The sequence below is a fragment of the Cuculus canorus genome, chromosome 3, assembly GCF_017976375.1.
Source record: "Cuculus canorus isolate bCucCan1 chromosome 3, bCucCan1.pri, whole genome shotgun sequence".
In the NCBI taxonomy this organism is placed as follows: domain Eukaryota; kingdom Metazoa; phylum Chordata; class Aves; order Cuculiformes; family Cuculidae; genus Cuculus; species Cuculus canorus.
In genome coordinates this window covers 77,442,206-77,455,948 of record NC_071403.1, presented here as the reverse complement: position 1 = coordinate 77,455,948, position 13,743 = coordinate 77,442,206, and the positions used below count along the sequence as shown (strand labels likewise).

Genomic DNA, 13,743 nt, shown 5'->3' with positions numbered 1-13,743 from the left:
TCTTGCCCCTAAATAAATAGAGAAGCAAATATTGCAACACATTTCTTTCCATACTAAAAAATGACCTTAAAAAAAAAAAAAAAGACTATCAAATCTAAACCCAGAGAAGAGCTGAAACTAAGGTTCATAGTTAAACTTTCCAACTAAAGCACTACTTTCTAATTAATATAATCCTAAACTTAGTTATGGTCTGCATTTTTCTTTCACTACAGCCATTATGGTTGAGGAACCAGAATAGTGAAAGTGGTATAACCTGCCGTATTGATTAATACCTGTGGTATTGATCATCTAGATGGGCAGGATGAAATAAGTTTATTCTGGGGATGGCATGACTTCTGTTTTTAGCAGTTTTAATGATAACTCCATAGATTAATTAGTACTAAAATGTTTAACATTTATTTATTTATATTTTAATTCTTTCAATTAATTTTCAGGTTTTAATGGCTGAATAATGATGGTGGTAGGGGGAACACCACAGCTACGTTCCCAGGCTATCCCAGGCTATTCTTTTTTTTATTTTTTTTTTTTTAGTTCATGCGCTGAAAATCTATCTGAATTCTGGTTCATAATAGTTAAAAGGTGGAAAAGGTAGCATAAGCTTGTGCAGCCCTTGAGCTTTTTGTATTTTTATCATGAGCAATCAGGGCTGTGGAGTGGTTTTCCCAGTTCATACATTGTGCACACATGCCTAAGTATAGGATTAAGTAGAAATGAAAGACACGTACTTCTTTGGCTCATTAAGAGTTGTTAAATGGTATTTGCATTTTGAGGGGACAATCTGGTAGTGTTGGACTTTGTTTTTATTTTAGTGTGTATGTGGGACATCTGTGTCATTTTTTCTTGCTGTGCCAAGTCAAATGCCTTTGGTGCAAACTTGTTTTCTGACCTCTGGGATCTAGTTAGACAAGCCTATCCATCCCACTGGACGTGTCACTCCTTTGTAATGCCTGTCCTTTGGACAGGGAAAGCTCTGTTGGTTTTCATCAGCTCCACGTGCTTGGCACCATGTGTACTCATGTTATAGCCACCCAGTTTCACCAGCCAGGGGTTGTTTTGGCTTTGTTGTTGACTTGTGACATGGCAGTTGAGGACCAAACTGGCTTCTGACACGTCTGATCAGGGTGATAGGAGGCTTGAGTCTGTAACTGCTCCTGCTTTAGTTGTCAGCTGGGATTTTAAATGGTCATCCTGATGTAGAAGATATTTAAAATGGTGGAGTTTGTGCTCGGCAGACATTGATCACTGGATGGTTGGTGGCTTCTCCTTGGGGTTGGTCTGTCTCCAGCTGGGGCTGCTCCACACCAGGCTTGACCAGGCTTTAGAAGAGAAAATGCATGGTCAGATCTCGCCTGCTGAATACCGTGTATAAAAAAACCAGTGGAAAACCTGAAGATCAGTGTCATCGGGAAATGGGAATTTTATTTAGCGTAACTGAAAGATGCTTCTCTAAATGGAAATGTACAGCAATCAGCCTCTTTGTGGTCATGTACTGTTTTTTTGCCAGCCTAGAGTGAATTTTCTTTTTCATAACCTGTATGGTGCTATGGTGACAGTTGTTACCATGCATTCCAGATGGATTTGAAAGCTGCCCATTCTAAATGCTTCCTTTACATTTCTGTATTAGCACAACGCTGCTTGTTCTCAAACTGATCCAGAAAGGCTCTGACTTGTGCTTCTACACTGTTTTTACTATTATCTGAAGAGTATAAAGAATTCCTGCCTACCTTTCAGATTACAGAAAGGTTCCAGTGTTACGGCCATTGTCCATACAACGTTTGCAAATCATATACTGTTTGCGTTTTTTTAAATCTTCCTTCTCCTCTCACACAAACAGCCTTTCTTCTGCGCTCAAACCCTTTTTTTCCCCCCCTGTTTGTTTCCAAATACTGGATAGAGAGTTAGTTGTTCATTGTGACGGCGTGTCCCTTGCTCCGCAGCTGCATTCCAAGGACTTAGCGCAGGGGCAGCCATTGGCGGGACCCAAGCGAGGTTCCGCACGGGCAGGCAGTTGCGTAGCTCTGCCGACCTCTGAGCGCCCTGGCAGGAAGTGAAAAGGCTCGGGGTAGTCAGCTGTGCGAGATCTGGGTGCGTGCAGGCACGCTCAAGATGGATGCCAAAATGGGTTAGTCCCTTTTTCTCCGTTTTCTTTCATAGAGGGGAATTCAACTTGCTTGTAGGTCTCGTGGCTTCTAATTTCTCTTTTGATAAATAAAAAGAGGGTGCTCAGTTCGGGCTTTTTTTAAAAAGAGGAGGATTATCAGGCTAACCACTTGTTTTTGCCAAGCAAAAAAACATATGAATGGTTTGTTTTTAATTTAAATGTCTGTTAAAGAAAGAAAAGCCTTCAAAAATAATAAAAAAAAAGAAATACAATGATAAAGCTCTCATAGCACTTGCTTTAAAAGCAAAATGTAATTGGATGAGTTCTGCATGTAAGGCACGGATGCTAGCAGTGCTATTTTTAGACGTGCCAAGTGACAGTTCGTGCTTACCAAATGTAGGCAGCTGTTCTTGCTTTAGAATAGGCCGGGAATACTCACATTAAATGTACTAGATTGTAGCTCATCTTGTATAAAATAAAGCCTAGAATGGTTTCTTTGAGGAAAGATACAGCTTGGCAGGACCGTTTCTGAGAATCATTTGGGGTTTCTGTTTTCCTGTGGTTTTTTTTAATCTGCTGTGAATATCTTGTGTGTAAGTTAAAGCCAGAAAGCTGCTTCTAGTAATGCTTTTAATCTTTTGCTTCAGAAAGAAATGCAAATACCTGTTTCTGATCAATGCAGGGATATAAATAAGTCTCATCCTGTACTGGACTGAAAAACACAAATCATTTTTTCAGTGATTTTTAATCTTGAATTTTCCTTTGAGGAACTTACAATGAAACATGATACGTATGTCATGAAGCTGGGGCTGATTTGGTGGTGCTCCAAATGGAGGGGAGGCAGCAAGGAAAAATGCTTTGTGTGCAGTTTTACTCTGGTCTGGGAAGTCCAAGCTTGGGGATTTTTCTTAGTAATTACTGAGAACAAAAGACTTGAGGTTGGGTGACTGGAGGCCATATGGCATCTGTGCTGTTGTGGTTTTAATTCCAGCAATTTACCTTTGTTTCTCACATTTTGCAAACTGTCATACAAGCTAATTACTATCTTTACAGGCCTTATAGCAGATTCAGGTATGATGCAGTGCTGCTTGTAATAAGTGATTTCCTATGGAGCTCTAAGAACCCACTGTCAGCTTTAAAACTGTTGCAGAGGAGGCAATAGCTCATTTACAAATGCCATCTGCAAACGGAGAGTAGAGCTCATCCTTAGTGTGTCACTTGATATAGGAACAGCACCCAAACTTCGATGTGTGGATGCTCAAATTGCAGCATGTAAAACAAGTGTGGTTGCAGAAAGAAAGCCTTTTTTTCAAAGTTTTCTTGCATGATTTAGGAACAGAAAATCTACCAACTTTTTTTTGGCAAGACGGTTTTGAAAATTGCACCCAAGTGTTATGGGTATTCACAGCTCAGTTTAGATCTGCAGTCTACAACAAGTTTTAGCTCACAATTCTGTTCTAAGCTTCTTTTAGCTGCTAAACTTGCTTAATGTAAGGGGTACAGAGACACCAATAGACACTTTAGTGATAAGAAGCAAAGAAAATGTTGTTAAATTTAGGGTTTATAGCCCATATATAAGCAATTCTATGATAGCTTTGATTCTCTGTTTGATTTTTAAAAATATTAAATAAAGGTTGTCTTGCTTAGAGCTGCACTTGTGTGACAGGGAAAAGAGAAGTGCAGCTTTGTAACATGAAGAGATGGAGCGGAATAACAGGTCACGAGAGTGCATGGATAGGTTGGGCTGTAGTTTGATGAGGCCTTGGTGCTGTGCTGAGGGCAGGAGCGTCTCCTCCTTCGGTTGGCTGCTCTATCTCTTGCCCCATATGTCTGTGGAGTCAGATGGTGAACCGCATCCAGAATCTGATCTGGCTGGCTGCATAGTTTTTATTTTTTTTTAATTTTTTTTTTTTTTTAGTGCTGTAGCTGTCAGCTGCACTGAGAAAACCAGGCTGGTTCTGCATGTGGCCATGGAGAGGAAAGGAGTGGGATTGATTGGTGGGGTAGGGGTGAGGCTGTTTACAGCAGTTTTGGTATATGATGTTTTAAGATGTTTGTGCAACTTCAACCTGATTCAGTCTGTAGAGCTTCAGGAAATCTCCACAGAAATGTGAATTAAATGTTTGGATCAAGCATTTTGCATTATGAAAATGATGGGTTTAAAGTTCTGACCTGGGTTATCATATTTCCAGTGACTGCTGGTCGGTGTGGTTTCCCTACAGAAATAATTAGGAATTGATTTCAGCATCTGAAAAGCTGTGAAATGGCACCATTGCCCCAGTGGTATTTTTGTGTTGTCTTTACAAAAGGATTTTGCACACTTTGCCCTGCATAGGCTACTGAGTGTTTCATGTTGGTGCATTATCACATTTTCATACTGTAAGAAATAACAGTAAAATTTTATTTTTTTTTTACAGTCACTCAGAGTAAAAATCTGTTCTGAATTGCAGTATGCTATTTTACATTTAACTTTGGTGATGTTTAGGATGAGATAGGATAGCTATGCTTGCATTGTAATAATTTTTCTGTACTTTGAGTTCTGTAGCTAATAATTATTGCTATTAACAAGCAGTTTTGATGCAGAAAAGGAATTTGTTCTTGTGAAAATCTAATCATCTGTAGAAGTAGAAACCATGAAGAGTGAGTTTAATTGTGTAATACCACACCATGAAGTATAAAACTAGACTAGATGCCCTGTGCCCAGTTCTATACTCCATGATGGAGAATGGCATTTCCAGATTATCTGAGTTTAGTAAGGTCATCAACCAGATGCAACGGTGCCTCAAAATAAGTCAATCTGCAATGGATGTATTAAGCCATTACTTACAACTTGCATAATGGTGTACCTTTCTCTAAACAGTGATGCTAAAAATGGCATAATATTATGTTTTCTCATGAAGTTCACTAAAGGAAAAACTAAACTTGGTTTACAAATGAAGTATTTTGCATTGTAGCACAGCAGATTTAGCCTGGATTGAAATTTCAGTGAGATTATTCCCTCTTGATGGCTCAGTCTGTCACCCATAATCAACATTATAAATTCCAGTGGGAATGTCTTCAGTCAAAAGGAAACAAAGTGAACTGTTAATGAGTCTCGAACAGTGCCTTTGCCTCTACCAGACTTATAAGGATGTAACGGTTTAGAGATCTGTCAGTGTCTTGTCAGTTGTCCTAACAGAGGATTGGAATCAATCTCTTCAGTGAGTGACCTGCACAAAATGCACAAAATTAAAATGAAATTAAGGGCAAACTGTTGTGGTTCTGGTGCAGAATATGGCACAGTAGTTGAAGAGATTAATTCTGACATTGCTTAAGGGCAGAATTGTTCTTAAATTTTACCAATTACGTTTGAGGTAACCCTAATAACAATAATCCCAATAATCTGAAATCCAATGCAGAATCAGTACTAAAATAACCTATTTCTAGTTGTAATTTCAGCCCTGGTTTGACAGTGAGATCACGAGTTCCATCCTTGATGATTATCAGTGGTCAAATGAATCATGTTTTACTGTTTTCATACAGATGCAAGAGATATCTTGTTCTAATTTTTTGCCTTTTTTAAATTCTAGTTGTTGACCTCCTTTACTGGCGAGACATTAAGAAGACGGGAGTGGTGTTTGGTGCCAGCTTGTTCCTGCTGCTTTCATTAACAGTGTTCAGCATCGTGAGCGTGACTGCTTACATTGCCTTGGCCCTGCTCTCTGTGACGATCAGCTTTAGGATATACAAGGGAGTTATCCAGGCAATCCAGAAGTCTGATGAAGGCCATCCGTTCAGGTGAGGCTTTTCTTTTCATTAAGACAAAAGTGTATTGTTTTGCGGAAGAGTAGTATTGATACCCTTAGAAACAGTAGGTGACATATGTCATAATATGTTGCATAATAACTGAAAAATCTGTTACCTAGCCTATGACTGCTTTTCTTTCAGTTTTTCTCAGTAGGCATCCACAGTGGTAAAGAAAGTTAATTGAGTGCTTAATACAGATGATTTCCTTCGGAATGCTGGAGTGTCTTAAGTTAGATTGAAAAAAAACCTCAAATACTTCAACCTAATGGAGAAATACATTTTAGAACGATATGGTCTTCAGAATGTGAACCAGAGGCAGATGATGTGCGAAATATAAAGAGTACTCAGAATGCAGCACTGTCAATGCAAATGTATTTTGCAAAAATCAGAGTAAATATAGCAGGAAATAACCCCCCCCAAAAAAGATAAAATTAACAAATACTCTTAACATTTATGGTTTAGTATGTAGCAGCATAGCTGTGTTCTCCACATGCAAGATGCCTTGTCATCAGCAGAATCCTTGTCATCAGCAGAATCCAGGTTCACTGCTACCTGCCCAGATCAGAAATCCAGAAACTTGGGCTCTGAATTCTAAGGCTTGAGGAGTTGAATCAAGGGTTAATTTAGGTTCTCAAACCAAGCTCTTTGCTTTAAGTGATGAGCTAAGTCCTTGAGGCATACCATGTGTGTGCTTCCCTGCAGTGTGGGAATATGTTATCCGTGGTATGCATCCTTTCCGGGGTGGAGTACAGTGGTACCCATTGTTGCAGAGCTGCATCTTCAGAGAAATAAAACCGTATTAATGTGTTGTAGTAATTACAAAGTGCATGGTTCCTGTTCCCATACCAGCCCTGTCCCACCTTGTTCAGCCTTGCTGCTCTCCCTTTATTAATCAATAAAGTGATTCCATCTTAATTTCCCTTGCACCTTTCAGAAACTCCTGCTTGCCCTTCTATTTACAGCTCTTACTAATTTTGTTGTGTTTACAATCATTCACGTCCTCTTCCTTTCATCTTTATTAAGGCAAAGCAAAATGTTTTCTTGGGTTGACTTCCATTCTTCCCTGATTCTGTAGTGGCTTGTCTACCCAGTGGAAGCCAGTCTGTCCTTAAAGCAGCTGTGGGACAAAACTCTGGAAAAAAAAGGAGTATTTGCTTGTAAGCTTAGATCTGAAATAGGAAAATCCAACTGAACAATTTGCACCAGTGTTCAATATTGCAGTATAAAGTACTACAAAAATAGTTTTGTAAACTTAGTTTTTTGGGGTATGTTTTTTTTTGTATGCCCATCCTATTCACCCTCATTAGGTTGAATGTTTCCCAGCTGAGGTCCTATTTGCTCTGTCTACCCAGTAGTGCTCTTCAGTATCCAAAAGGATTTCCAGGTTTGCCAGTTCAGTTCATTCGTAGCAAGGACAAGCAAAACTTATTTTACCTGAGCTTTTCCTGCTGTTGATTTCTAAAAATACTGTTATTCATAAGAAGCTTCCAGGCATTCTTGTCCAATGTACATGTTTGCTTACTTTTTATCTGTATAGCTTCAACTACAAGAAAGATATTTTTACTTGAATTTAGTTTGACAGTGAAGAGCATATCCATGAGATTGAGGTTTTTGATTCAGGTTCTGAGTATCTTGATGGTGAGTTGAGAAGGGCTGTGCAGACTCAAGGCCAATGTAGATCACAGAATGTAGCCTTGAAATGGCCACCCTCTGTAGTTACCATTTAAAGTCCTCTGATTTGTTTTGGACTTGCCACAAGGCCATGTTTAGTTTTGCCTTAAACAACATATATAGGAGCCTCCAGTGTGCAGTTTTAATTTAAAAAAAACCCTCCAACAAAGCCACTCCAAAGCAGAATCCCACCCTAAACAAAAGTAAAAGTTTAACAGCCGTAGTGACTGTAAAATGAGTGCCCTGCTCCTTCTCCCTTCAATATACAAATTAAATAAATTATTCTCTATTAAAAAGTCTAAATAGCCGTAGCCGCTACAACCACAGATTAAAGTCGCAGTGCAGTGGAAAGTAGACTTAACCAGATAGGGGCTTGTATCTTTCTAGTAAAACAACTGCTGTCATTACTTATAAGACATTTTTTTAACATGAAAAACTGGCTCATTTTACCATGCCTTAGTGCATTTGTTTTGGTAATTTCAGAAGTGCCTTCCCAGAGGTATGAATGGGTATGTTGCATTTGTAGTACTCTTTTGAGTTGAGAAATGCAGGAGTCGCAGAGATTATTAGGCCATATCATACAACAGCCAAAACAGAGAATGACACATACCCCACATCCCCCAAGACACTCTGTCTTTTTTTTTTTTTAAATACATATTGGACTTAGCGTATGCTATAATGTATTAAACTAATGAGGAGTAGAAGACTTCGAAGACCCAGGCATATGTGTCAGTGGTACTGGACACTCTTCTGGCCACTCAATAGCCTTGGCCACTCACACGTGTTAGCCTGCGCAACTTTTGCCTTGTCCAGGTAAGATACATGGCAGTAGCAGCAAGAAAGAAACGTATTTCCCATTTGTTCTGAGAGGTTGTGGGTTTTTTTAAGGTTTGTTTCTACCTTCTCAGAATAACTTAGGTTAGTTCTGTTCTGTCCTTTTAGCGTTCCTCATACAGTGAGGTTTTGGGTTTTTTCCTCTTTATAGCATAAGAAGAAGGTGTATTTATATTATGTATATAATATGTAATGTTTTGGTGGCACTGCTACAGTAAAGTTTCATACGCTGTTCTTTCTTGCAGGGCTTACTTGGAGTCTGATCTAGCTGTGTCTGAAGAGCTCATTCAGAAATACAGTAATGTTGTGCTCGGTCACGTTAATGGCACAGTCAAAGAGCTGAGACGTCTCTTTCTAGTCGATGACTTAGTGGATTCTCTGAAGGTAAGTTTCCTTCAGTAGCTGATAGAGCAGCCTTGTGTAAATAGACGCCTTGCTGACCCAGGTTAGCAAAGCCTACTAGTACTAACACACACAAATGAACAATAGCACCTTTGGCTCTGCATAAGTAAATACTGAGTTTTCGTTGGCTCGTTGGAAGTGCTAAGCCTGTGTGTTTTTCAAGTACAGCTTTCTGTTAGCCACACTGAGTTGAATATAAAGTGGTTTGTGCAGTAATAGAGTGGATAACTGTATCTTACTTTATTTTGACAGTATAATGAAAGAGAATGGGAAGCCGAAATAAACTCTGGCTGTGCACAGTTTAGCTGTTACATTTTCTTGCTGGTGCTAAACAGCAGACATCCTTTAAGAAAACAAGACACTGCTCCAGTATGGGCGTTCAGAATGTGTCACTAGCATAAATCTCTGTGGTTTGTGCTAGGTTGGCAAAGCCCTGGTTTGGTGTTTCTGTTTGCTTCTGTGCTGAAGCAGCACGTGGTTTGTGTACAGGTACTTGCCTTAAACAGTAGGAGTTCTTGTGTCCGCATTTTTTTTGCTGGAAGAGTGGGGACTGAGTGATGCCCTTGCTTTAGTAGGAAGGTGGAAACCAGTTTCAGTCCCTGGATTTGGATGTGAATAGCTGTTTCTTTAGTGACATAAATTGCTGAAATGGATTCTGCCACTTAACTCTACTTAAAGCGTGCCATGCTGCCCAACAGATACCGTGAATATGTCCAAGTAGTATTTAAAGGGATTTATTGAAGGTGGCAGAGCATAGTTGACAGGTAACAACAACAAAAACAACAATAATAATAATAATAATAATAGCATTTTTTTAAAAAAAGGCTGAAAACCGTTCACTTTTGTTCTGTGAGAATTCTCTCCCTTCGAGATAATCGCCTTTCTTCATTTTTCAAACAATTGTTTCCTTTACTGAGCAAAACGTGTTGTCCATTTCTTTTTCAGTTTGCTTAATCTTCTTGAAATAAAGTTGCATTTATCCTTTAGTAAATCTCTTACTTAGTGCTTTGTGAAGTCTTTTGAGTGGTTGTGGAGTTGAGGCAAGGGGTTTCTAGTAAAACTTGCAGAAAAATAAGAAGGCTGTGACGAAAGTCTTTGTTGTATTTGTGAACGGAAATCAGAGGCAGACCTCAGAATCTTACCCAGAGTTTCTATATCCAGTTTCTTAACATGCTTCAGCTTAAGCACAGTAAAGAGGCAGTGCTGTAAATGTTGCAGCTGATGTTGTGCAGGTCTCCTACAGTAAGAGTCTTTTCCCTCTGGAGAAAGAAACGATTACAAGGCAGTCAGGTTTTTACCTGGGATCTGCTGCTCATGGTAAAGATTCATTTTCTTGGAAGGGAAAGAGGAGAAGGGGATATTAGCCTGGGGATTTGTGCAATAATCTTCCTGTGCCTAAAGGGTTGTGCAGTAGAAGTACTTTTATGAGGTAGCTGTGTGTTCTTATTTTCTGGTCATTTTCCTGGACAAGATTGATACTGTGCAATCATTTTTTAGCAAAATAGGTTAAATAAGGTTGGTACTGTCTGTGCCTTGCCAGTGTTTCCACACAGGGATTGCATGTTGATGGCTAAATGCTGTCACCACTACCCAGGGGTCTGGTCTGTAAGAAGCTGTTGTTTTGCCTTCACTCGTAAGTGACTGAGTACTTAGGATTTTTCTCTGCAGCATCTCAGGACCACAGCCTTGACCAAAGGAATTACTGTTACATGTCTAGGATGCATTTGATAACTTAAACTTGGTGATTGAGGGAGGAAAGCAATGTGTTCTTTGATTATTGTGATTTCTAAGGGCATTGACTTCGAAGAAAAGTTGTTTTGCTTAAGTTATATTTGGATCTGATTAAACAACCTCACAGACAAACTTGTAGTCACGAGGTCACTTTTATTTCTTTAATAATTAAGCCCTTTGTGATAACTTATCTTATAAATTCTTCTGACTTATAAGGATTTTGATACCATTTGTTCAGAGATCAAAATCCCTTGCAGTAAGGGAAAAGGAAGCAGTGAACAGCCAACTGCTGTTTCAGTTAACACTGTTCTAAAAATCAGACCTTTCAAAGGAATTATGTTCGAAGTACAATTAATCCCAGTCGGAATGTCTTCAAGGCACTCTAATCACTTCTAAAATACTACTGTATATAGGAAAGACATGTTTATTCAGCTGAACTAATCCATTTTTCCTCTCTTCTCCTGACATTTAAGAATTTTTATATAGGTTAATTAGACTAATTTATGGTGGTTGAGAGCAACCCTTGTATGAAACCAGTGAATGTCAGCGCAAACCATCAGCACAGGATACTGATTTTGAAGAGTTTGTGCTTGAGGAGACCATTCAGATGTTGGAGTTTTTTGTGGCACAGTGGCCCTTGTTTAAAAAATGTCTTGGCTCATGTAGCTTAAACATCTTTAGTATAGGAAGCAGCATGTTTGTGTGAAATTAATGTTACAGGCTTTTATGTAGAAAATGTCAGTGGGTCAGTTTATTGCGTGTAAGAGTTCTGGCTGTAAAGTCTGTCCTGTTAAGATTTTTTTCTTCTTTATTAAACAATGCTTCAGTCATGGAAGCCTTATGAAGGACTTTAAATATTTATGCAGCAAAAGAAGAAGCTCCTCGCAGCTCTTAAGGAGCAATTCTGCAGGGGCCCTTGCCAGAGAGTCCGCCCTTTGTCCTGAACATGGCGATCCAGTTCTTCACCCCGGCTGCGCAACGGTGGCTGGGCTGGCACTGAGGCACAGTTGCTTTCAATTTGTCATTGCTCAACTGGGTGTTTTGAGAAACGGAGCTCTTTGCTGTATTTGAACTCTGCTGTAGTAAAGAAGCTGATAGACGGGCATTTCTGGATTTGCCATTAAATTGCATTGTGCTTTGGGTACTGGTCATTAATCATTGACATGAGGTAGGCAAAGCTCCAGTCCATGGATATACTATTCTTTTACTGGTTTGTGTATCATTGTGATGTTCAGGCTGAGCTTGGGCCCTGTGCTCCCCACCTCTCCTGGGTGTGTGGAAAGAGCAGTATTACCTTTGTAGGTCAATCCTGGGATGCCTGCTGCTTCCTTTTTTCGTCTTAGAGGTTTAGGTTCTCAGATGTGTTTCAGGTCAACCTTTTTGCATTTGTAAGGTTCTCTTGAGTTTGTCTCATTTCTAAGGAAAAAAGGAGTTGTGGGAAGGGGTTTCTGAGGTTTTTGCTGAACTTCATTGCTTGGGTAGCCCCAGCTTTCCACATGGCTGATGCTTACTGAGGGGGACTGGTCCTGCTGGCCTAGTGGTTTCCTCTTTCACCCCACAGGAATGAGTGAAGTGGAGTAAAAGCTGCACGTGGCGCTGCACTTGTCGTTAGACCATGATGCTGCTCTGGGCAGGCTCTAGGAGAAGCAAAGCCCATGTCAGTCAGGTGTTAACTCCTGGATTTTGATCTTTCTTGGGCCATAAATGCAGTGTGCTCCCTAGATAGATTGGATGGTTCTGATAATTGTTGGACTTCGGGATTGATTCATATCTATTACTCCTATGCCTGCATAAAGTCACATTTTCTGACTTGGTCATAGTCTCCCACAATATTCCTGAACATTCACCTGGCTGGGGTGGTGTTTTGGTCTGGTAATTGTGCTCATGCAGGGATCTTGGAGAGTTGTCTGGATGGTTTTGCTGGCAGATTGAGTTCATGGAATGCACAGCCCGCAAGAAACTCATTCTGAGTGATCCCAGACCTGGAGTCTTTTTGCCGCAGCAAAACGTGCTGACTCCCCTCTCTTTGGGGAGGGGGATGTGGTGCCTGCACAACTTGCTCTGAATGGAGAGGAAAGTATTTGCTCCATTAAAATACCTTGGGCAAAGAGGCGGGCAGCCAGCTCTCACCCTGGCCTTGCGGGGAGCAGAACTGGGCCAAGGTTTGAAGGAATCATGAGGGAGTTTAGAGAAATCTGCTTTACTTCTTGATAAACCTACCAAAATCCTTCATTGGAATGCATTCGATGGTAACATTGCAGCCTTGTCTGGGGGTTAACTTTGTGTCTCTGGTGCTGCTTGTGTCACATCTAGAAAGAAATGACAGATAAAGCACTGCATCATTTGCAATTAATCCTGCTGCACTTTGAATGGAATCAGCTTCAAATAAAGCTTTTGAAGTAAACTTCCATTTCATCACAGGGGTCATGCAATTAAACTTGTATTGATTGTCATGCCCTTATCTTACTGTTGGCTGTTGATTTTGTTTGGTTTGGATATTTTGCATCTTAGGACAAGCTAAAAATAGATGTTTGGATACATAGCTTCTGAGTAACTCTGCTACAGGCCAGGTCCTTGCTCACACCCACAGTCCTTCAGTGCACATTTTTTTCTTTCAGTGTTTCAGGCACCCATCTTTTCTTTGCGTGCATCTCCTGCTTGTTGCAGTGTTTCACCTTTGATTGGTAACAGTGCCCAGATCTTCTCTCCCTGATGGCAGCAGCAGCCTTCACACACTCTCTGTCCACCTCTTTGGGGTCTTGCATGGAAAATAACCAGACATGCTTAATTGATTAAAGGGCTGGGGATCTACTCACGTGCTCTGCACAATGTGAAGTGTAAGTCAGTGCTTAGCAAGGAATAAGCACTGGTAAATCCATGATGTCTGACATCCAGATCCTGGCTTCTGCTCAGTTCCTTATGGGCTGTGCAACACTAGAAGAAACCGGTTGATTTTCCTTAAGGAGGAATCCTACACAGAAATAGAGCTGGCAGCCACTGGCCCCCTCCTGCCCTGGTATAGGTCAGAGGTGTGCTTGGGACACTCCACCTGGCAGAGAACGCTGAGGGGAACTTTGTACAGATCTTTGTGTGAAGCTGGTGGAGCAGAGCAAAGCCTGCGCATGACAGGGGAGCTGTATGAGTGCTGGCGGGGGAGAAATGATGTCTGGGGATGAGTTAGGGGCTGGGATAGGAAGCCAGGAATTATGGCGGTGTGA

General features: G+C 40.4%; 1 protein-coding gene across 7 annotated transcripts in view; it reads left to right on the top strand.

Annotated features, from left to right (window-relative positions):
• RTN4 (reticulon 4) overlaps window positions 1–13,743 on the top strand; it is a 48,923-nt gene that overhangs the window by 30,858 nt on the left and 4,322 nt on the right. For 6 of the 7 annotated variants that reach the window (XM_054062884.1, XM_054062886.1, XM_054062887.1 and 3 more), the window contains 2 exons: window positions 5,671–5,878; window positions 8,638–8,776. In XM_054062884.1, coding sequence (XP_053918859.1) covers window positions 5,671–5,878; window positions 8,638–8,776 — 347 coding nt within the window. Of the gene's footprint in view, window positions 1–1,979; window positions 2,123–5,670; window positions 5,879–8,637; window positions 8,777–13,743 lie in introns of those variants that run through there. The other variant, XM_009560972.2, reaches the window with a different exon arrangement.